This window comes from Salvia splendens, chromosome 22 (assembly GCF_004379255.2).
Source record: "Salvia splendens isolate huo1 chromosome 22, SspV2, whole genome shotgun sequence".
Taxonomy (NCBI): domain Eukaryota; kingdom Viridiplantae; phylum Streptophyta; class Magnoliopsida; order Lamiales; family Lamiaceae; genus Salvia; species Salvia splendens.
This window is the reverse complement of record NC_056053.1, coordinates 22147793-22170355: the sequence shown is the minus strand read 5'-3', so window position 1 is coordinate 22170355 and position 22563 is coordinate 22147793. Positions and strand designations below refer to the sequence as shown.

General features: G+C 40.7%; 4 protein-coding genes across 10 annotated transcripts; 2 read left to right on the top strand and 2 right to left on the bottom strand.

The window, feature by feature from the left end:
* The first annotated feature begins 2348 nt into the window (after positions 1-2348).
* LOC121787532 (pyridoxine/pyridoxamine 5'-phosphate oxidase 1, chloroplastic-like) lies at positions 2349-6199 on the top strand. The gene is made up of 13 exons (XM_042186293.1): positions 2349-2636; positions 2769-2807; positions 3356-3523; positions 3595-3697; positions 3773-3939; positions 4017-4247; positions 4326-4414; positions 4571-4621; positions 4762-4852; positions 5047-5151; positions 5248-5318; positions 5609-5704; positions 5954-6199. Exons 1-13 carry the CDS (start codon positions 2535-2537, stop codon positions 6009-6011), a joined length of 1371 nt encoding a protein of 456 aa, XP_042042227.1. The 5' UTR covers positions 2349-2534; the 3' UTR covers positions 6012-6199.
* A 763-nt stretch (positions 6200-6962) lies between these two features.
* On the top strand, positions 6963-10229 carry LOC121787531 (abasic site processing protein HMCES-like). Of its 5 annotated transcripts, XM_042186287.1 has the most exons (8): positions 6963-7261; positions 7382-7520; positions 7728-7813; positions 8225-8337; positions 8423-8488; positions 8654-8763; positions 8865-8930; positions 9140-10229. In XM_042186287.1, exons 1-8 carry the CDS (start codon positions 7167-7169, stop codon positions 9959-9961), a joined length of 1497 nt encoding a protein of 498 aa, XP_042042221.1. In that variant the 5' UTR covers positions 6963-7166; the 3' UTR covers positions 9962-10229. The 5 variants fall into 5 exon arrangements, with proteins under 5 accessions (XP_042042221.1, XP_042042222.1, XP_042042223.1 ...); XM_042186288.1 differs by lacking the exon at positions 8865-8930; XM_042186289.1 differs by lacking the exon at positions 6963-7261 and having other exon boundaries at positions 7388-7520; positions 8423-8564.
* A 5244-nt stretch (positions 10230-15473) lies between these two features.
* Positions 15474-18732, bottom strand: LOC121785947 (E2F transcription factor-like E2FE). Of its 2 annotated transcripts, none has more exons than XM_042184436.1 (11): positions 18458-18732; positions 18280-18347; positions 18135-18187; positions 17955-18032; positions 17813-17866; positions 17555-17672; positions 17361-17431; positions 17201-17276; positions 17045-17106; positions 16560-16941; positions 15474-15997 (listed from the first exon to the last, which is right to left on the bottom strand). In XM_042184436.1, exons 1-11 carry the CDS (start codon positions 18556-18558, stop codon positions 15906-15908), a joined length of 1155 nt encoding a protein of 384 aa, XP_042040370.1. In that variant the 5' UTR covers positions 18559-18732; the 3' UTR covers positions 15474-15905. The 2 variants fall into 2 exon arrangements, with proteins under 2 accessions (XP_042040370.1, XP_042040371.1); XM_042184437.1 differs by having other exon boundaries at positions 17555-17657.
* A 1410-nt stretch (positions 18733-20142) lies between these two features.
* Positions 20143-22514, bottom strand: LOC121788003 (probable myosin-binding protein 5). Of its 2 annotated transcripts, none has more exons than XM_042186855.1 (2): positions 21650-22514; positions 20143-21577 (listed from the first exon to the last, which is right to left on the bottom strand). In XM_042186855.1, the coding sequence occupies exons 1-2, from the start codon at positions 22311-22313 to the stop codon at positions 20304-20306; spliced, it is 1938 nt and encodes a 645-aa protein (XP_042042789.1). In that variant the 5' UTR covers positions 22314-22514; the 3' UTR covers positions 20143-20303. The 2 variants fall into 2 exon arrangements, with proteins under 2 accessions (XP_042042789.1, XP_042042790.1); XM_042186856.1 differs by having other exon boundaries at positions 21662-22514.
* Positions 22515-22563: the final 49 nt, after the last annotated feature.

Below are 22563 nucleotides of genomic sequence, written 5' to 3'. Positions count from 1 at the left end.
CGTACGACATCGAGTTCGGCTCCGGTGTGACTTCGGTCATTTCGCCTGCCTCTGACTCCGGCTGCTGTGATTGCTATGCTTGATGGTGCCGATCTTATTGCTCGGCACTTTTAAGCGCAATCTGTGAACAAACTTGCTCTTTTTCGATCACCTCGGATGACCGCTATCCCTCCTTTGGTGGGGAAGGTGTTCGGCGAGGAAGCCTCTGATCGCCATGATCGGGCTTCTTTTTGTCTTCTCTAGATGAGCTGTCTAAAGACCGTTTTCGACGGTCTGCCTCATCGGCACGAGAAAACTGGTCCGCAATGTCCCACATCTCTTGAGCTGTTTGCGGACTGCATTCCACGAGCTTTCTGTAGAGAGCTCCGGGCAGGATTCCATTTTGGAACGCCGAAATGACAAGTAGATCATTGAGATAATCTACTTGCAGGCATTCCTTGTGGAACCTCGTCATAAAGTCGCTGATCTTTTCGTCGCGACCTTGACGTATAGAAAGCAGCTGAGCCGAAGTGATTCGGGCTTCCGCTTTCTGAAAGAACCTCCTGTGGAAAGCATCCATTAGATCTCGGTAAGATCTAATGCTGCCTTGGGGGAGGCTATCGAACCACCTTCTTGCGTTCCCGATAAGCAGCTCGGGAAACAGCTTGCACATGTGGACCTCGTTGAGACCCTGGTTCGCCATGTTATATTGATAGCGTCCCAAGAAATCATGAGGATCCACGAGTCCGTCATAGGTTATCGACGGAGTTCGGTAGTTCTGTGGTAGGGGAGTTCGGGTAATATCGTCCGAGAACGGAGTCCTCAATGCTCCGTACATGGCGAACCCGACATTTCTTCGGTATGGAGGAGATGGAGTTCTCCTGTGATTCCGGTACCGAGGATTCTTTCTCCTGGAAGACCTGACACTACTGCGGTAGTGACTGTCTCGTATGGAGGGAGAGGGAGAATCCGCCGTTTTCGCCTCCGGCTGCTTTTGGCTTTTTTGCAGGAAGGTTAAGAATTCCTCCTGCTTTTCAGCCAAAAACAGCTTGACAGCCTCGTTCAAATCGGGCTGCTGGGAAGACTCGGTGTGACGGCTTTTGGAGCGGCTAGTTCCTTCACCGTGAGAACAGGAGGTAGTCTCCCGAGGCTGTTTCCCAGAGCTGCGGGCTGGACTAGCTTCCTCCTGGTTATCGCGAACGGTGTTGCGGGTGTTACGTGATCTGGTACGCATTTTTGGGGTGGAAAAGGGTCAAAAATTCGCTTTATCACAAATTTGGTTCTCTGTTTCCCACAGACGGCGCCAGTGATGGATGGGCGAATTTCTGATGTTGAAGAATGCAGGAGAACGCAGATCACGACACAGAGAATTTACGTGGTTCGATTTACTGAGGTAAATCTACGTCCACGGGAAGAAAAGAGGGCAGAGTTGTATTGCTTGATCTGTTTTTCTACAGCTTACAATACAGACTTGCTATATGGTGTTTTATCTCTAGAGAGCTTAACCTTTTTCTATCTGATCTAAGTTCTATTTATACATTGAACTAAGATCGTGGCTTGCATCACCACTAATGATGGTTGTGGATGTCGTGGAGGTCATGGAGGTCCTGCATGTAGCGTAGGTCATGGCCTACGATCGTGGCCTGAGCTGACACCACGTGGTAGTGGGTGTGTTGGAAGTTGTGGAAATCCTGTATGGGTCCACTAACTCCTTGTTCGGTCGAATACTGAGACCGAACTGCTTTGGTTGCCGATCTGAGAGTAGAGCTTGATGCCGACCTAAGAGCAGAGCTTGATTGGTTGGCTTTTGCCGAGCTGTAGGCTGAGGCCGAACTCTTACTGAGACCGAACTGCTTTGGTTGCCGATCTGAGAGCTTGATGCGGACCTAAGAGCAGAGCTTGATTGGTTGGCTTTTGCCGAGCTGTAGGCTGAGGCCGAACTCTTTGGTAATGCCGAACTCATACTCTTCCTTGGGCTTTGGGCTGATGGGCCGTCATTGCTGTTGGGCTTGTTTAGTCCGTACCCCATCAGGTATGTACTCATTTTATGGTTTCATTTGTTTAACCTTCAAAATCTAAAGGTCAATAATTTTTATAGTATCAAAATAACGTGTCCCTACAAAACTCAACTTTGAAATTATCATCACGTTCTAAACAATTCTAACAAAAATTTTATTTTTGCAAAACTCATTCTGGGATCTTATATTTTAACATAGATAGAAAAAAAAACTGCAAATTACAAAATAATGTTTTAATACTAATGACAGTACAGTAGGTATGTAGTCATCGATTACTTGTTCGTTTTATCGCAACACAATCGCATTTAAGCAGAAAAAGATATTTTTTAAAAAAAAAACAAAAACAAAAACAAGAAAGAAGAAAAGAAGGAAGTAACCAACTTTTCTCACTCTTGTCCAACACTCTCTCTCCTTATTTGGTCTTGTGGGTTGTGGCTTTACACGAAAAAATCTACTCCAGAACTGCTACTGGTGATCCTATTTTGACCTGGAAAATCAAATTGGCAGCTGCTAGTTGAAGAAACTGAGGAAGAAGAGATGGAGAATCCAACATCTATCACTTATTTGACGCAGCAGCAGGCTGCTGAGATTGATCAGTTGCTACTGAGCCAAAGCGGTTATACCATCGATCAGCTCGAGGTTTGTCTGATGCAAATGTATTGACTTAGATTTCTATTTTTCAAATATTTTTTATACTTCCTTTCTGCTTCATGATGAAATGATTTGAGCCCTCTGTACAATGATATTGCTCTTACGGGATTTGAACTGCAGGAACTGGCTGGTTTAAGTGTTGCAGCTGCAATTGCGGAGGTGAGTTTTTGGTTTTTAAGTTTGTGTATCTTTACTAGAGTTTATTTCTTTGAATGGATTCGATCAACCATAAATGTTGGAAATTAGTGTTGTTTTTGTTGTGGTGGTTGTGGTCTTCTGTAGACTGTAGTTTTAGATTTTGCTCTTTCCTTTTGCAGAATATGTTTCCAGAAATATTGGAGGGACCTCTTTAGCATCCTGAATTTGTATTTGACTAATAATTTTCGAAGGTCTGAATTTTTTGAAGTTTAACAACATTTGAACCAAGCTTGTGATAAGTCTTTGGAATTTGAATCTGAAAACTTCCAGTGATGGATGCCTATGAAATAAAGGTGCTAAATACTTTTTTATTGGAGATGCTGTGTGATTATCACCCAATTAAATGTGGGATGTTTTGGCATAGTTGATTTGGTTTGATCTATGACAATTGACAGTTGTTATCAAGTGATGACTAGTTAATTACGCTTTGGAAGGAAAACAACCGTTAGGTAGTTTTGAAGCTGCAAATTTTGGTATTCTGTCATGCTAATTTTTCCAGTCTATGACAGGTGTACAGGCAAAGTGAATATAAGCGAGTACTTGTAATATGTGGTCCTGGAAATAACGGGGGTGATGGCCTTGTTGCTGCTCGTCATTTGCATCATTTTAGATATGATGTGTGCATTTGTTATCCTGAAAGGGCTCCTGAACCCTTTTACAAGGGTCTCGTCGCTCAGGTATTTAGCCAATGGAGGTTCATAAATTGACTTGTATTAACAAAAGTGCTCATTTATGGTTTACAATGTAGCTTGAGTCATTGTCAGCTCCTTTCCTTTCCCTGGAAAGCCTGTCTGAGGAGTTACTCGACTTTGATATATTAGTGGATGCAATATTCGACTTCTCTTTCCAGGGTAATTATTGTTTCATTGGTGAAATTGGTCTGCATAATAATTTTTATTGTGCCTAACTTTGTGCCTCCCGGACAGGAAATCCCAGGCCACCTTATGATGACCTTATCCGTAGGTTGGCATCTCTGAGAGAGAACTGTCGGGAGCATCAGAAATCTCCCAAAATCATTTCTGTGGATGTTCCTTCTGGTTGGCATGTAGAAGATGGAGATATAAGTGGTGAAGGCATCAAACCCGACATGCTGGTGAGTTTTGTTGTGATAATTTTCGGATAACTCTACTGCTTCATAAGCATGATAAAACTTTATTACGTTGTGTGTAGGTTTCTTTAACGGCTCCAAAGCTTTGTGCTAAAAGATTCGATGGTCCTCACCACTTTTTGGGTGGAAGATTTGTACCCCCATCAATTGTGAGCAAATATGAGCTGAAACTTCCACCATATCCCGGCACCTCCATGTGTGTCCGAATAGGAGAACCTACTTGCGTTGACCAAACTGGTGTGAGTCCTCCTAAGCGTATCGACAAGAGCGTGGAGGCTGATCCTTTTGTGCAGGTAGCAGACACAACTTTTACGGGTGATTTTTAATTCTGTTGCTGTCATTGTACAATAAGAAAATGGTTTGAGTTGCAGTTCCAAAAATGGTTTGACGTTGCAAGCGAAGCAGGTTTGAAGGATCCGGATGCAATGGCCCTATCAACTGCCACAAAGGATGGTAAACCGTATGTTTCTTCCATTTAGCTTTCTATAATCACAAGGAAATATTCAACCTGCTGTTTAAATTTTCTACTGATTATTGAATCTTGATGAGGACGAACAGCAAGACCTTACCTCCTTCATTTTGTTACGTCTAATGTTTCCTACTCCTATTCCTACAGTGCTGTGCGTATGGTCCAATTAAAGAAGGTCGACCAAGGAGGATTTGTCTGGTTAGTTATTTAGTCTTTTCTTAACCCTTTCCTGTTGAAACAGTTCAAGAACACTTATCCCCTCATCAATGCAAACAAAATGAATGAAAACATTTGACTATCTATATGGTACTTCATGTTCTTTGGTTACAAAACTTCAGGTGCAGTAACTATAGTAGTCGAAAAGGGGGTGAGTTATCAGAAAATCCCCACGCTGCACTTCTTTTCTATTGGAGTGCCTTAAATCGGCAGGTAACTTTTGCCATAGGCTAAGGTCTTCTGATGGGCTGGTCTTTTATACACGAATCCTAAATACTGGTATGTGTTGACTTCTATTTGATGCTTGATGACGGAGACAAACAGCTCAGCCAAACACCCTCATAGATTGATGAAATGATGTATACATGGTAGCTTAGACCATACTCAGATGTTTAACTACTGTTCAGGTACGCGTTGAGGGATTCGTGCAGAAAGTATCTGATGAGGAGTCTGAGGAGTACTTCCACAGTCGTTCACGAGACATTCAGATTACTCCAACTCTTGGCATTCAGGTTCTTTGTTTGCTCTTTATCCAGTAGTGCTCAGCTTGATTTTGGAAAAAAATTTCAGATTGAAATATTTAACTGTTTCCTTATTTATTTTTTCAGAGCATGGTGATTCCTGGAAGGGAAGTTGTCTATCAACAGTATAAAGAGATGGAGGGAAAGTACCCTGAGGGGTCAGTAATCTCTCTCTCTCTCTCTCTCTCTCTCTCTCTCTCTCTCTCTCTCCCCCACACATGCACACACACTCTGAGGTTTCTCATTCAATTTCGCTAAACAACACCTGGTTGGAAGAAACGAAGGAAAAAAACAGTACAACCGGTGCTGGATTCAAAAACTCGCTGCTGGATACTGTTCTTGTCTATCAATTATCTTTAGTTTGTGATAATATAAATATTATTCATCAAACTTTGTCCACTCCAACTTGCTAACAGACCCTAAAAAGCTTCCATTGTGTTATGCTCAGTACTACGATTCCCAGACCTCAAAACTGGGGAGGATACAGACTCGTTCCAGAGAGATTCGAGTTCTGGCAAGGAGATGAATCATCCGTACACCTCAGGTAAATTTCAGGGTTGGTGAATATTGCAAAAGTTGATATGTAAAGTTTATCCACTTATAAGGATTCCCTAAGAGCTAGTTCACCACAAAATCACATAAACTCTACTTCTATGTGATGTGGCAGAGAAATGGAAATCACATTTCTTCCTAATTTGTTGCAACCACTACAATTGATCTAGCATAATTCGAAATGTTTAAGTCTGCAATATCATTGACACTGATAAATATTCTTGTTTCATGATGATTACAGGCTTCGATATTTTGTGCAAGACATCGATGGGAAAAGGGAGTGGAGACATGTCAAGTAGCCTGTTCACTGCTTTACTTCCAGTCGTCGAGACTAATATAAATTGTAAGTTCAGTACTCCTTAGCACTTGTTGCGCATCCTTGTAATATTGAATACTGATAGATAATAGTGAGATTTTGATGAATAAAACTGGCTTCTAATGTTTAACAACATAACCCGGTCATTCAAATGTCACATTTTTCCTTTTTCGTCCCTGCACAGTAAATATCTTATTTCACTTTTACTACTATTACTTTTGCAATGTAATTTTTTTTACATAAATGAAAGAGTTAATTCTTATGACGACAATAGACTATGTCACAAACAGTGGCGAAGCCAGAATATTAATGTTGGGGGACCCAATTCACTATTTATAGTTGTGAGATATTTATGGTTTCGTCGTCGCCAAAAACTGATGCGACCTAAGTAAGGAATATGAGAGAGATGATAATATGTGCGAAATTATTGTTTCACTTTCCCATCTATTCATAACTTAAATTAAATTTAATGATATCGTAGTATTATATTTATAGAACAAAACCTAAGGATAAACTAAAGAAACTTCGTGAAACAAAAACAAATAATACATATACAAACTAAAACTAATCATTTTGAAACTTAAAAACAAAGTGTATGATTGTTTAGGCACTAAGAGGATTCGAACACTATACTTCATAGTGGTAAGTCAAAATCAATAACCATTTGCACCAATTATCATTTCTATTCATGCGAATATATGTATACATAAAATGGGAATGCAATGAAATAAAGATATCGAGAGTATTGTTTGCTTTTATTAAAAGTATATTCTACATTAAAAAGAATATCAATTTGTATAGGGTTATTCTTGTTTATCCTTCAACACCTCTTAAAATTATGAAATTGACCAAATCTGTTTCGAATATTTCAAAATTTAAATGCAAATTATGAAATTTTAAAAAATTTCATAGTTTGCATTTGATCAAATTTATTTTATTTTGTTTTTAAAATTTTCGCTCCGTAGTTTTTAAGTCGGCATTGTTTAGTGTTCCATATCGTTATGTTAATGCAAATTTTTCCATCACTATATATTGCCAACAAAATAAAATAAAAAATAAAACACGAATTCAACGGTTGATCTTCACTCTGAGAAACCTCAAAACAAAGCTGGCGAAAGAGGAGAAGAAAAAGCAAGCTATGTGTGGAAGAGGAAGGTGTACTCTGCGAGCGGATTGTATTGCTCAGGCATGCCGTTTCAACTCTCGCCCCATCCGCCATGTCGACATGGATCGGTATTTTCTCGCAAATCTTCTTTTGATTTTCGCATTTTCGCTGATTCGAGTTTGATTTACTACTTGCTTCGAACGAAGAAGAAAACTGTTGATTTTGAGTGAAATTGGTTTATGAATTAGGTATCGGCCGTCGTACAACGTCGCGCCGGTGGTTCGACTAGACGATGGCGGTGGCGACGGCGTCGTTTCACACTGCATGAAATGGGGACTGGTTCCTAGCTTTACTAAGGAAACTGATGAAATCGATCACTGTAAGATGGTAATACTAATGTATTTTCTCTAGTAACGTAGTCTCTAATTTTGAGCAGGTGTGTGTCCATTTGAGAGAGAGTTGTTAATGCTGTAACTTCTAGTTTTGACTTACATTTGTGCATATGTCTGCATTTGATGAAAGAGAGAGACGACTGATGAAGCATGAAAGTTGTTTTTTGTTTCAAGCTACCTTACTTGTGTTGTGATTTTACAGTTCAATGCGAGGTGTGAATCGATAAGAGATGATCCTTCCTTACGTCGACTTCTTCCAAAGAACAGGTGCTTGGTATCGTTTGAAGGGTATGTCTATCTGCAACTCTATGCATATATTCTTGTTGGTTGTTGCTGGACTTTCATATATAGACTGATCTACACCTTCATATCATGCTTTTAGAGTTGCCATTAATTACATATACATTGTTTTCATAATGTGAGTATCACATTGTTGCTGGAACGTAAAAAATAGTCGCCAATTTTCAAGTGATATATGGTGTGTGATGTGTGTGTGTGGAGAGAGAGAGCTGAAGTCTTAAGAAATGAACCAGAGTATCATTTCATGATACCATGTTTTGTGAACCTAATCTATCATCATTTGGTTTTCATCATTTCTGAATTTTCTTTTGAAAGCTCTGAAAAAATGTGATGTTTGCTTTTATGATATAGTACAACTGAATTAGTTCCAGTTTTTACCTGATAAAATTATGTTTTCAGATTTTATGAATGGAAGAAGGATGACTGTACGAAGCAACCTTACTATGTACATTTTAAGGATGGTCGCCCATTGGTTTTTGCTGCTCTATTCGATTCTTGGAAAAATTCAGAAGGTGAGATACAAATTAATTAAGACTATAACCAGTGTCAGTGCTTTTTCTGAGCCATTTTTGTACTGTTTTCACATTCATTATGCAGGAGAAACTCTTTACACCTTCACCATTATCACAACTTCATCTTCGTCATCTCTGGAATGGCTTCATGGTTTGTTCTTTTCTCCCTTGCGGTGATGAAATACACCTCTGCTTTGAACAGATAATAATGTGGTTTGTTCATTCAAGTACAGCATCGCTTTCATGGACACTGTTTTTGGAGATCAATTTAAATTCAAACTCAGCGATCGTTTGATTATTGGTTACCTCATTGCAGATAGGATGCCTGTAATCTTGGGCAGCAAAGAATCAACCGATTGGTGGCTGGATGATTCTTCTTTGTCCAATCTTGACAAAATACTCAAACCATACGAAGAAACAGATTTGGTAAGAACCCAAAATATCTGTTTTTTTGTTCCTTGGTGATATATTGCTGGAGATGTGAACTGGGAATGTGGGATTTGAGATAAATTAGCTTTTTCTTTCAGGCCTGGTATCCTGTAACTCCTGCTATTGATGAAATTTCTTTTGATGGACCCGAGTGCATTAAGGAGGTTATCTTTTTCTATTATGCACACACGCAATAATTATTTAGACCAAGACTTGATTTCAAAGTTGGTTACGACCATCATTAGGATGATATGTGGCTTTGAAGTTTTACTTAAATTAAATGTCACCGGTCTGAAAAAAAAACTAGATAATGATGTATGTTACATTCTTGCATGTTGAATCTTGTGACTGAGACTAAGCTCTCTTTACACAGGTAAAACTGGAGGAGACCAAGACAATTTCTCAGTTTTTCTCAAAGAAACAAGCAAGCAAATCGGAGGATCAAACACCGATCAAAGAAGAGCTTCAGGAATGTATTACACCAGAAATTGAGAAAGATAAACCTCAAAATCAATATACAGTTGAAAGCGCTGCAATGAAGGATGAAGCTAGTGTGATGGAAGAACCTAAACAAGAAACTACGAAGATGGAGTTAATCGAGGATGAGAATTTAAGGCTCCTTACTCTGAAGAAGAGAAAGGAAGAGCTGAAGCAGGAACTCCACCAACTCACAACTCTTTGCGACATCCCCGCCTGCATGATCATCCACGACCTTGCCACCAACTCAACCTCCATCTGGCCGGAGGATTCTGCCCAAGTCCGCGGCCTAATCGACTCCTACAAGGCCGATCCCAGTGCCCTTAGGGCGTATGGGGTGTCCGATTTCATCAGCGAGCGGCAGAAGAATGTCGAGGAGAAAGTCGTCAAGCTGCGGAAGACGAATGCGGAGAGCAAATACCCCTCCCGGGACGATCGCCTCGACCTCATGAACGAGTCCCAGTTGCGGGAATTGAGCGCCGCGTTGCGCACCGAGTCCCAGGCCGTGCGGTCTTTGATTATAAAATGTAGAAATACCAAAAGGAAGGGATGCTCTAGTCCAGTTCATGGCAACACTTTCTCCAGAATAGAATCAGAGAGAAGTGAACTGGGGCGGGAATACGTGCTCGGATCTCACAATCCAGCAGGCTCCCTGATGCTAATAACTCACACACATTGCTTTTCTGTCTGTGTGACTCTGGCCTCGGCCAGTCTTTGATCGATGCTCTGCCACTTCTTTTCTACAAGGACATCATAGGACTGAAGGAGCCATTAGATTGTGTTGTACTCCATGTTTGTCTATCTGAATTCTCATTTCTTGCAGCTGTTATAAAATCAAGACGTATCAGGAATGAACAAGCCACAATTGCAAGAATGAATGAAGAACTTGATTTGTGATAAGTATGGAGTAACACACGATATTGAGAAAACAATGAAAAACTCTTATTGAATATTGATCTTGATACAATGGATTACTCTCTCTTCAAGTAGAAGTAGAGTATATGTAGCTGAGCTAGACTACTACAAAAAACCGTGCTCAACAGCTCACTAACTACACACTGCAGTTACAAACTAACTCTAACCGAAAATTAACTAATACTTCAACGGCTATGACTGAGCAACGGCTACTTCACAACGGCTACTTCGCCGATCTTGATTAAGCTCGGCTAATCACCGAACTCGATGAAGCTCGGCTAATCACCGAACTCGATTCAGTTCGGCTAACAACCGATATGTAATACCGAACTTGTCATGCAGCGCCGAGCTCGTGGATTCCATCTTCACAATTCTCCACCTGAATCCACAGCTCCTCCACTGCTCAAACTTATAAGATCCTTGCAATACTCAAACTTGTCTTTGCCAAGACATTTTGTTAGCATATCAGCCGGGTTGTCCAAAGTGCTTATCTTCAACACTTTCACTCTTCCTCTCTCAACCTCGTCTCTGATGAAGTGAAGACGAACGTCTATATGTTTGCTACGCTCATGGAAATACTGATGCCGAGCTAAGCAAATTGCAGAACTACTATCACAGAAAATTACCATAGTTCTTTGATTTATCCCAAAATCAGAGATCACACCTTGTATCCAAAAACTCTCTTGCACAGCTGATGTGAGTGCAATGTACTCTGCTTCGGTCGTGGATAAAGCCACAACACTTTGTAAGCCGGACTTCCAACTTATAACAGAACCATACAAAGTAAACAAATATCCAGACTGAGACTTGCGGTTGTCCAGATTAGTTGCATAATCAGAGTCGCAATACCCTTGAACAGCTTCCTCACCCTCCTTATGACTTCCCTTGAACAAGATCCCACAGCTCCTAGAACTCTTCAAGTACCTGAGAGTCCACTTGAGTGCATTCCAGTGCTCCTTTCCCGGATCAACCATGTATCTACTTGTGACTGAGATGGCATGTGCAAGGTCTGGCCTTGTACAAATCATGGTATACATGACGCTTCCAACAATATTCGAGTAAGGAATTTGCTTCATCTCCAAAACTTCTTGCTCAGTTCTCGGAGACTGCTCCTTTGACAGTTTGAAGCTTTGTGACAGAGGAGTGGAGGCTGCCTTAGTATTTTCCATGTTAAACTTCTTCAAGATCTTCTCAATATACTCTCACTGAGATAGCAACAGTAACTTCTTGCTCCTATCTCTCAAGATATTCATCCCCAAAATCCTTCTAGCTTCACCCAAGTCTTTCATTTCAAAACTTTTCTGTAAATCAGCTTTGATCTTCTGGATTTCAGCCACAGATGGACCAGCTAGTAACATGTCATCTACGTAGAGCAAGAGGTATGCTACAGGAGTATCTCCAGCCTTCTTGATGTATATACAATCATCATACTCAGACCTGAGAAAACCATGAATAACCATCTGCTCATTGAACTTCTTGTTCCACTGCCTTGGGCTTTGTTTCAAGCCATATAAACTCTTCTTCAACAAGCAGACTTTGTTCTCCTCTCCCTTCTTTATAAATCCCTCAGGCTGACTCATGAAGACGGTTTCCTCAAGGTCCCCATTAAGGAATGCAGTCTTGACATCAAGCTGCTGCAATTCCCAGTTTCTGTGGTTCACAACAGCAAGTAAAATCCTTATTGAGGTGTGCTTTACCACTGGAGCAAATACTTCTGTGAAATCAATACCTTCTTCTTGTGTAAAGCCTCTAGCTACCAACCGAGCCTTAAACCTGATCCTACCTTTATCTGTTGTCTCCACCTTTTTCTTGAAGATCCACTTACAACTTATGAGTTTTCTATCCTTAGATTCTTGCTTCAAGCTGCTTTTATCCACAAGAACCCAAGTGTTATTCTTGAGTAAAGAGTTCATCTCCTCATTCATAGCCTCTATCCATCTTTCTCTGTCCTTGCTCACCATTGCTTCTTTGTAAGACTGAGGATCCGCATACTCCAGATTTTCAGCAGCACACAATGCATAGTATACCACATCTGCTTCAGCATACCGAGCTGGCTTCCTTATATTTTCTCTCCTTACTCTGTCTCTAGCAAGTTGGTAATTCCTTAGGTTGCCATCAGCAGACTGCGGATTTACTCCACCTTGATCAGAAATGGAGTCTCCTTGTTGCTCATCACTGAGCTCATCACTCTCTGAATCACTGTCACGCGCAGATGGATTCAGGCTTAGCTTCCCTAGCTCCACCTCAAACATATCATAGGGAATTTGATCTTTCTGTTTTCCCTTGCTCAAGTAAGGCATCTGGTCTTCAATGAAAACCACATCCCTACTCAATACAACCTTCTGATTACCAGGCTCAACACTCCATAGCCTATAACCTTTCACCCCCTTCTGATACCCCAGCATCACACACTTTATTGCCCGAGGCTCAAGCTTACTCTTTCTGTCATGTGCATATGCTGCACATCCGAAAACCCTGAACTTTGAGTAGTCACCATGAGTCCCATACCACCTATAATCTGGTGTATCTGACTTTAGGCTAGAAGAGGGACATTTGTTGATAAGATATGCAGCAGTACAAACTGCTTCTCCCCAGAATTTACTGCTCAGACCAGAAGCGAAAAGGAGACACCGAACTCTTTCCAAGATTGTTCGATTCATTCTTTCAACAACCCCATTTTGTTGGGGATTTGTGGGTACTGTCCTATGACGCTTGATCCCTTTCTCCTTACAAAACTCATCAAAATCTCTAGAAAGAAACTCCATTCCATTGTCTGTTCTAAGACACTTCACCTTGCTGTCTTTCTCAAGCTCTACCTCCAAGCACCAATTCTTGAACTTAGAGAAAGTGTCTGATTTTTCTTTTAGGATATAAACCCATAGCTTCCTTGAATAATCATCTATAATTGCCAGATAGTACTTCCCTCCACCAAGAGTGGTTACTGGAGCTGGCCCCCATAAGTCAGCATGGATATACTCTAAAGGAGATGTAGATAAATGCATACCAGATGGATATGGCTTCTTCTTTGATTTGCTCAAGATGCACTGTTCACAGGAACCAAGGTTGCTTGATGTGTTTCCAGAAATAAGACCTTTCTTGGCTAGTTCTTTGAGGCTTCCTTCAGCTGGATGTCCCATCCGTAGATGCCATAGATTCAAGTTTTCAGCAGCCACAGCATTTGAATCACCAATCACAACCTCTCCAATCAGATAGTACAGGCTGTTTCTCCTTTCTGCAGTCATAACCATCTGATCTCCTTTCTTGATCATCATCTTGCCTTCATGAGATGAGAATGAAAACCCCTTTACTTCCAACAAGCCTAATGATATGAGATTCCTCTTAATCTCAGGAATGTACCTCACATCACTGAGCAATTTCACAGATCCATCCATCATTTTGAATTTTATCTTTCCTATTCCTCTAACATTGCAGACTTGGTTGTTCCCTAAGAGCACCGTTCCAGTAGCAGGACTTAGATCTTGGAACCAATGTTCATGTGGGCACATATGAAAACTACACCCCGAATCCATTATCCAAGATCCGCTAACTCCACCATCCATTACATTCATGATTTCTGGAAGCTCTACTCGCTCAACACAATCCGCATTGTTCAGTTTCTTCCCCTCAGATGCTTGCTTCTTTTTCCAAGCAAAGCAATCGTTCTTGAGGTGTCCTGGTTTCTTACACCAGAAACAGGATCTTGACTCCTTTACTTCAGAGCTTGAAGGCTTAGAAATCTCAAATTTCTTCTTGAATTTTGGCTTCTTGAACTTCTTGATGTGTAGGCTCTCAGCTGCACTCTCTTGAGATCTTGAAGCACCTTTCTGCAATTCCTTTGCTCTCAATGCGGCCTTTACTTCAGATAAGGTGATGGTTTTCTCCCTCCCATACACCATCGCATCTCGAAGATGATCAAAATTCTTTGGCAACGCGTTGAGCAGCAGGATAGCTTGGTCTTCATCTCCTATAGTGACATCTATGTTTTCAAGATCATCAATCATCTTCGAAAACTCCTCCATTTGTTCACAAATGCCTTTATCTTCCTGGAATCTATAGGCGTATAACCTCTGCTTCATGCACAACCTGTTAGCAAGAGAGCGAGTCAAATAAAGACTCTCCAATTTTGCTATCACGCCTGCTGCAGTGGTTTCTTTTGCCACTTCTCGTAGCACCTTATCGCCTAAACAAAGGATCACAACACTGTGAGCCTTAGCTTGAATTTCTGCCAACTTGGCCGCAGCCTTCTCATCCAACTCGGCCTTCCCTTCATCACCTTCCTTTTTCTTTTCAAGGGCAGCAGACAACCCCTGCTGGATCAACATTGCACGAATCTTCATTCGCCAAAGTCCAAAGTCGTTGGAACCGGTGAATTTTTCAGCCTCTAGCCTTGCAGTAGCCATTCTTCAAACGGATGATGTGCAGTAGCAGAAATAACCTCAAAACAGCCAGGAAACAATTTCAATTGCCTAAGCTTTGTTCTTCGTTCCCACAGACGGCGCCACTTGTTATAAAATCAAGACGTATCAGGAATGAACAAGCCACAATTGCAAGAATGAATGAAGAACTTGATTTGTGATAAGTATGGAGTAACACACGATATTGAGAAAACAATGAAAAACTCTTATTGAATATTGATCTTGATACAATGGATTACTCTCTCTTCAAGTAGAAGTAGAGTATATGTAGCTGAGCTAGACTACTACAAAAAACCGCGCTCAACAGCTCACTAACTACACACTGCAGTTACAAACTAACTCTAACCGAAAATTAACTAATACTTCAACGGCTATGACTGAGCAACGGCTACTTCACAACGGCTACTTCGCCGATCTTGATTAAGCTCGGCTAATCACCGAACTCGATGAAGCTCGGCTAATCACCGAACTCGATTCAGTTCGGCTAACAACCGATATGTAATACCGAACTTGTCATGCAGCGCCGAGCTCGTGGATTCCATCTTCACAGCAGCCATGCCTTCAACATCCACTGCATTCAATCGTGGCTGCTGTCGAATTTTACTTGCCCTCTATTTCGAAGCCTAATTCAAAAGGTTACTTCTGCAATTTCACTGACACTGATAAATATTCTTGTTCCTTGATTACCAGGCTTCGATATTTTGTGCAAGAGATCAATGGGAAAAGGGAGTGGAGATATCACGAGTAGCCTGTTCACTGCTTTACTTTCAGTTGTCGAGACTAATAGTGAGATTTTGATGAATAAAACTGGCTTCTGTGTTAGCAACATAACCCGTTATTTAAGCCTTCAATGTTAAAACTCAAAATAATTGGACCAATTCAACATTTAGAGTTCAAGACTTTGATACCAAAAGTTGGTTTATAAATATGAATCTATACATGATAACAAAGTGTACAAACACAAGCAAGAAACTTGAGTAAACATCCTTCTTTCATCGATCTAAAATGCGAAAAACAGATCACTAATGCCAATGTGCATCCTAGTCTAATCTGAGAGATTAGGCTTATTTGAAGCCAAAGAAAAGAAAAAATAAGGAAAAATAAAGCTTTAATCAAACTTTACAACTGATGGATTCCTGTGAGTTATAGTACTCCGTATAACTTAGTGCACTGGGAGTGTGCATTCACCATCAAGCTATCTGCTCCTAGTCTACAAGTGTACCTCAACGTTTCTACTATCAACGCCATACTCAACGTTTCTACTATCAACGTCATACTCGACGTTTCTACTATCAACTTCAAATTCTGAGACGCGGACCGAACCAAATAGTTTTAGGACATGAGTTTCATCGGGCCTTTCCCAGCAACCTCTGAGTACCATGATTGCCATGCTTCCACAAAGTGGGAGAAAAGATCTTTTAGAGCTGAGACAATCAAGAACAAGTTTTTGGTTAGCAGGTAAACCAGAATATCAGTACAAAGCATTCATTTTTAAATACTAGTAATAATTTCCATTTGAAGCTAGATAGCCAGTTACATATGTTGTGAAAGCATGCACTACAATCCATAGCTGTAAATAGTCTCATAAGCCATAAGTCTCATAACAGATTAATAACACTGATCGAATAAAAGTGAAAAGACAGAATAAAGGTGAACAAGCATATGGAGTGCCATATCAGAATCTGAGAACATTCGTATTCTTTTATAGAACCAAACATGCACTGACACCCTCAAATCCTCAATAGCATTCCAACAGTTTGATGGAAAATTTCAGTAAGAACTGACGAGTCATGGAAGAATGCAAACAAGTTGAATAGATTACTAGTATATGTTTGCTAAATCAGTAAGGCTAAAAAATGGTGTGGTATAATGAAATACTCCACCTATCGATTACTAATAGGCCATATTCAGGAAGTCACCAAATCATGTTATTTTTTTTCAGATGAGCAGTTGTAATTCATAACAATTGGCCGTCGGAGTAAGTACCTTGGTTGTGATACTGAGGTCTGTAAGAAGCAGATAGACTATCCCAATCAACAGCCTCATTCCCTTCTCCATCGTGAGAATCTCCAACCTTGGGCACATTTGCAGGCGCAAAAGGGCCAAACTGATAACTCTTTCCAGCAGTTATCGTCTCATCCTCGTTTTCATTCTCATGTTTAACTTGTACTTGATTATGCACCTTTAGGATTTTGAATCTATCTTCATCCATCCTCAGCCTCTTTGTAGTTGTAGCATTAGTGAGATCAGTTCCAAATATCCTCTTCTTAGAATCACTTGGAATCAAGGAATCAGCAGTGCTGTTATCTGGCTTTCCAGTCAACCCCAGCCATCTGAAAGCCGGTTTCCTGGTCTCAGGGTGATGAGTCTGCATATCATACATGAAGGGGTTTATCATTTATTCCACATAATCGGAATTACAAAACAATAGTAATATTTAACTCAGAATAGCAGTCCATAAGAAAATATACCTTCTCAATAAATTTCATTGAAGACAGAACATTGGCAATGTCATACAGTCTTCTGACTTTCGCTGCATAGTTGCACAAACAGTGTTAACAAACGTGCTCTAGTAAATTGCGTTTAGGCAGGTAAGGTAAGCAAAACAAAGGGTGCATGTAAATTACTTCTAGTAGTCATTGAAGTGTGCTTTCCATCACCAAGCAAAAGCTTTGCAGCATCATCAAGAGAAATCATATCCATCTGAAAATGATGAAAACAGATTAATCTCAAAAAATCTAGATGCTAATATAAACACGAGACGGGCACAAACTGAGGTACACTCACATCAGTGCAGAGGAACAGCTTAACAAAATTCTGCGTTAGAAGCCCGAGGGACTTTTCCTTCCTACTATCCCCTGGACATGAAAAAAAGGATAAAAGGTCAATCTCCAATAATAGACTTTCAAAGATAAAATGCTTCAATTCATAAAATAAAATGGAATTGGAAGAAAATAAAACCAAATCGGAATGGCACTCACGTTTCAAAAGAGAACTCGAATCGGATCTATCATTCTGACTTAAGCTGTTCATATCTGAGCACATTTCATCTTCTTCATCGTCTGAAATCTGGGGCCCTGAAATCTGAGGCCCTGAAATCTGAGGGAAAACACATGACAAGAAAAAAAATTAGAAGACTCATTTAATTCAAAGGTTAAATCAGATTACCATTCAATTGAATCTTTCAACAAGGAATAGAAATGGAATTAGACAAAACATGAAAATCAGTAAAGACATACTTTCTCAGAGCAACTCGTATCAGCTGCAGGCCCAATATCTCTTAGACCTTCTCTCTGTAATCAAAATAGAAGATCGAAAACAGTTAGTGACAATGAAAACGAAATCGAATTACAAAAATTCAGAAACAGCAGAACTAAATACCTTTAGGTTTTCCAAAGCCTTTGGGATCGCTCCAAATCCTTTCCAGGTATATCGATTTTTCGCCTTCCTCGTAAGAATCTATGAACCACAAAACTCGAATCAGCTCAAAAATGGAAATCCAGCGTCCGATCCCCAAATAATTCAAAAGATGAAAGATTCCCCAAAATTAGAAGCTCTTACACCAACGCTCTCCAAAACATTCACTATATCGTAGATCCGCCTCCTCTCCACTCCTACAAGCAAAAAATCATCCAAAATCAGCTTCAAGCAATTGAATTTCGAAAGGGGGAAAAAGGATTACGCCGCCGAAAACAAAATTAAAAACCTAATTTCGATGCGGCATCGTCCAGCCCAATTGACTCCACCCCGTCGTGATCGTACAAGCTTAAAAAACTGCACAATCAAAATCAAAATTAAAAACACAGAAACACTGATGGATTCAGAATTGGGGAAAAAAGGAATTTTCCACAAACACACACTTAAATCACGAATCAAACACATACTTAGAACACAGGAGGCCGAGGGATTTCTGTTTACGGCAGTAAGGTATATCTTTAGATCCAGATTCCGTCGCTGCTCCGGCGTGTTTGGGAACTAAATCCATCTCTTTCTTCAGCTACACCTCCGCAATTCTGCTACAGAGATAGACAATTGTATGCGACAGACGAAAACCCAGTGAAGAGGTACCGTTAAGAAGGGGTTTGTTGGGGATGGCGGGGGATAAGGGCTTGTGAATTTCAGAGGGATTTTGAAAGTTTGAAAATCCGCCATGCAAATAAAGCGGGAGTTTGAATCTCCATCAACGGTGAAAGAAGGAGACGCGACTGTGTGTGACTAATTACTGTACTAACCTTCGAGGGATGTCAGTGTTGAGTTTGCGATGAGGGTAGAATGGGGAATTCGCATTTGGGTACAGAAATGAAGGGAATCTGATAGTCACGTGGCCGGATTCGATTGTGTCAATTTTATCATTATTGTATAAATGGATGATGATTTTGAGGATTAATTTAGTCTTTCGATAATAATTAGAAATTGGACTGAGAATTTTTGTAACTCGATGTTTTATTAATAATAGGATTATTTCGATTTATTTCTTATGGAAAAAAAGTCAAATTGTTATGTAGTGGTGCAATCACATCCTCATTGGTGACTACAATTTAAAAATAAACTCGTAGGATAGTAAACATGAGCCGGTCACTTCTTAAATTTTCAAGAAGAATCAATAAATTTTACAAATATCTTATCTGTTTAGAGCCTAATGGCTAAATGTGACATGACTTGTATTTTTAATTATGTATATACGTATTTCTACAATTTTAGCACTTGTGGTTTGTAAATATAATTATTATTTTGTTTTTAAATAATTATATTGAAATTTGGTGACCTTTTAATCTATAGAATATTTTATTTCCAATATCTTAACATTTTCTTAAACACCCTAAAATTATTTGCTTTAGTTTTATACTATTTGCGTTCCTCCATAGTTAATGCATTTTTTTAGGTATAGAGTTTAAGAAAAAAAATGTTTAAATGGAAGGAGAGAAAAGTAAGAGAGATGGAAAAAATAGAAAGAGTAAAATAGAGATAATGAAGTAGAAAAGAAAAAGTGAGTTAAACTATATAGGGCAATGTTCTTCTTAGGGACGGAGGGAATACTATATGGGAAATTATTCAACAAAATAACTTTCTAAAATAGAAAAACGACTCAACTGTGGTGAAATGGAGGGAGTATATCGGACCAAGTTCAAACTAAAATAGGTCATGTATGGCTTGGGCCTATTTCAGTAGTGTGCATACGACATGAACTCATTAATAACATGATATATTAACATGACGCAATAACAATACGATGAGTGCTAGATCGATTTAATTATTACTTGTGGAGTATAAAAGTTACTCTACACTAGTATGTTAATAAACGCATTAGGTCGGGTCGGGTGTGATCCCAAGCGTGGTTCCGTTCTCATTCATATTGATCGAAATCTAAAATTGCAAAATCCATGCTAAAAATGTCATATTAAATCGATAATCATTCTTGTTTCAAATATATTAGCATCCTCAAAATTGTTCCTTTCCGTTGCAGCTTCCACTCTTTAATGATTTGTATATTTGGGCAATGAAATTGAGACAATAATTGCATAGAGTTGCTAATTGCATTGATTTGTAAAAGGTAACAAAGCAGTGAAAAACCAAGAAAGAGACAAACTTCACATTGTCTCATGAGTTGAAAGATGAAATACAAAATAATAGTATCCATCACACCTCTAAAACTTTCTAACCCAATTTCTACTTCATGTGATTCCTCATATCACTTGAAAGAATCTACATAAACCTAACCACACATCATGTTTATTGCCTAAGTTGTCTTAGATGTTGAGCTATCTCACTCAAAACTCCCCTTTTCTGCACACTCATGGCAACATGCTTCAACAACACACTCTCTGCTTCCACTGCTCTCAGCCTTCCCTTCACCAATCTCACTTCTTTCGCAAGGACCTCGAGCTCGGCATCATCTGCAGAGTACAACCTCTCCTCCAACTCCGCCAGCTGACACAGGATATGACACATCTCCCCCTCGTAGTTCAGTGCAGCTAGTTCGTCTTGGATCTTACGTTCCTCCTCAACCCGTGGTGACACGACCGGTAAGTTCACAATCTCTTGATGATTCTCATCACGACCCACCTTGCACGGAACATCACTCCCTTCGCCCTGCGAGTCCACAATGTCTTGATGATTCTCATCATGACTTGCCTCACGTTGAGCATCACTGTCTTCGCTCTGTGAGTTCACAATGTCTTGATGATTCTCATCATGACTTGCCTCGCGTTGAGCATCACTGTCTTCGCTCTGTGAGTTCACAATGTCTTGATGATTCTCATCCTGAACCACCTCGCGTGCATCATCACTCTCTTCGTCCTGCGAGTTCACAATGTCGTCTTGATTATCTTCATCACGACCCACCTCACGCGCATCATCACTCCCTTTGTCCCGCGAGTTCACAATGTTGTCTTGATGATCCTCGTCATGAACCACCTCACGCGCGTCATCTCTCCCTTCGCCCCGCGAGTTTACAATGTCTTGATTCGTATCGTTGCTCACTTTGGCACACGAGTTCACAACCTGAGACAGGTCGACACTCCCTTCGGCAGTGTACCTCTCCCCATGCTCCTCGAGCTCGTACCCCATGACCTTAATCGCCTCCTCCCTCTTGACCAACATGCTCTTCATCCTCTGCATCGCCTCCTGGTCGTACACCGCCTGCTCCTCCATCATCCTCTTGTACTGCAATGCCTCCATCTGCACCGCCGCCTTCTCCTCCTGCAGGCGTGTGATCATTGCCATCGCGTTGTTGGCTGCCACAGCGGAGGCACTTCTCTCCTCGTCCAACTCCATGTACAAGGCCATCATGGACCTCCGGTCGAGAGTCACCTGTCTCTTGAGACGGGCCACAAGTTCGGCCTCGCTCTCGCCCTCTTTGATCGGCTCCATGACAAAGTCTAATCTCCGAGGACTCGCTGGGACTGCACCATCTGATAATGCGACTCCAAAGAATCTGTTTCTATCTGTGAAATGTGGAGTTTTTGGTTCATCACCAAACATATTATTCACCAAGCCCTCTTTACCTGCATCCATACACAAGAATTAGCCTATTGAAGAATGAATACACACAGCATAATCTCTAATAACAAATTCACCATATTCATCACCATGGAGCTCTGATCTAGAATCTGCAATCAATTTAAGCTCTGTGTACGCATCAACGCTGCCACCATCACCATTCCCGGTCGAGAACCAGGCTGTACGAGGGGATGAAGGGGCAGCCATGGACAAACACGCCTTGTATCTCAACGGGGACTTCAACTTTATAGGCTCCCCACAGCAAGAGCACCTCAAAATCCCAACCTTCTCATTAGCCACAATCTCCTTCTCATATTTCCTCAATTGTCTCAGCTGCACATTCCCCTCATCCACAACAAGGGGCCTTCGCCTATCGCAACCAGAATCCTTCTCGGATGAGAGAAGGCATCCCTGGCACATGCTGCGGATGTCAGAAAGGCGCTTGTGCACGTGGCAGTAGGCGAGGGCGGAGATATTCATCTTGTGAACCTCACAAAAGGATTCATTGTAGTAGTAACTGGAGCTCCTCTGCACAAGGAGATGATCAAGCCTGGTGCAGAGCAAGCACGGAGTTTTGAGCTCGAACCATTGAGTGATTTCGTTGCAGAGGAAGGCGAGGAGGCCGTCCAAAAAGAGCAAGACGATCACCAGCCATTCGAGGACGGTGTAGATGAAGAAATAGGAGAGAGTTCCGAACTTTTCCTCAATGGAGATCCTCAATGCTGCCCCTGCGGGAAGCATGTTGGCAGACAAAGGAAAGATCTTTTCAAGAACAAATTAAAAAGGGTCAAATTGAATGAAGATGGAAAGGTTTCGAGGAGGAGAGAATCAAGAAACGTTTTTTGGATGTAAGAACACCCCAAATCTTGATCCCTCCCTCCCTTTTTCTTCTCTCTCTTGTCTCTCTTTGTTCTCTCTGGCTGTCAACTGCGTGAGGATGGTTAACTAAATGGTTTGCCAAAAATAAGGATGTTTGGATTGGTAGCATTTA

Bases quoted from the DNA above. Each gene is read 5' to 3' on its own strand.
- LOC121785947 (XM_042184436.1), bottom strand. From the start codon at position 18,558: ATGGATTTAGTTCCCAAACACGCCGGAGCAGCGACGGAATCTGGATCT. The intron at 17,432-17,554 runs GTGAGTGCCATT...TTTCATGTCCAG, and splicing joins TTCGAGTTCTCTTTTGAAAC to GGGATAGTAGGAAGGAAAAG. The intron at 17,107-17,200 runs GTAATTTACATG...GCAACTATGCAG, and splicing joins CACTTCAATGACTACTAGAA to CGAAAGTCAGAAGACTGTAT.
- LOC121787532 (XM_042186293.1), top strand. From the start codon at position 2,535: ATGGAGAATCCAACATCTATCACTTATTTGACGCAGCAGCAGGCTGCT. The intron at 4,853-5,046 runs GTAACTTTTGCC...ACTACTGTTCAG, and splicing joins GGAGTGCCTTAAATCGGCAG to GTACGCGTTGAGGGATTCGT. The intron at 5,319-5,608 runs GTCAGTAATCTC...TGTTATGCTCAG, and splicing joins GAGGGAAAGTACCCTGAGGG to TACTACGATTCCCAGACCTC.
- LOC121787531 (XM_042186287.1), top strand. From the start codon at position 7,167: ATGTGTGGAAGAGGAAGGTGTACTCTGCGAGCGGATTGTATTGCTCAG. The intron at 8,489-8,653 runs GTTTGTTCTTTT...ACCTCATTGCAG, and splicing joins ATCTCTGGAATGGCTTCATG to ATAGGATGCCTGTAATCTTG. The intron at 8,931-9,139 runs GTTATCTTTTTC...CTCTTTACACAG, and splicing joins GACCCGAGTGCATTAAGGAG to GTAAAACTGGAGGAGACCAA.
- LOC121788003 (XM_042186855.1), bottom strand. From the start codon at position 22,313: ATGCTTCCCGCAGGGGCAGCATTGAGGATCTCCATTGAGGAAAAGTTC. The intron at 21,578-21,649 runs GTGAATTTGTTA...GTATGGATGCAG, and splicing joins GCTCCATGGTGATGAATATG to GTAAAGAGGGCTTGGTGAAT.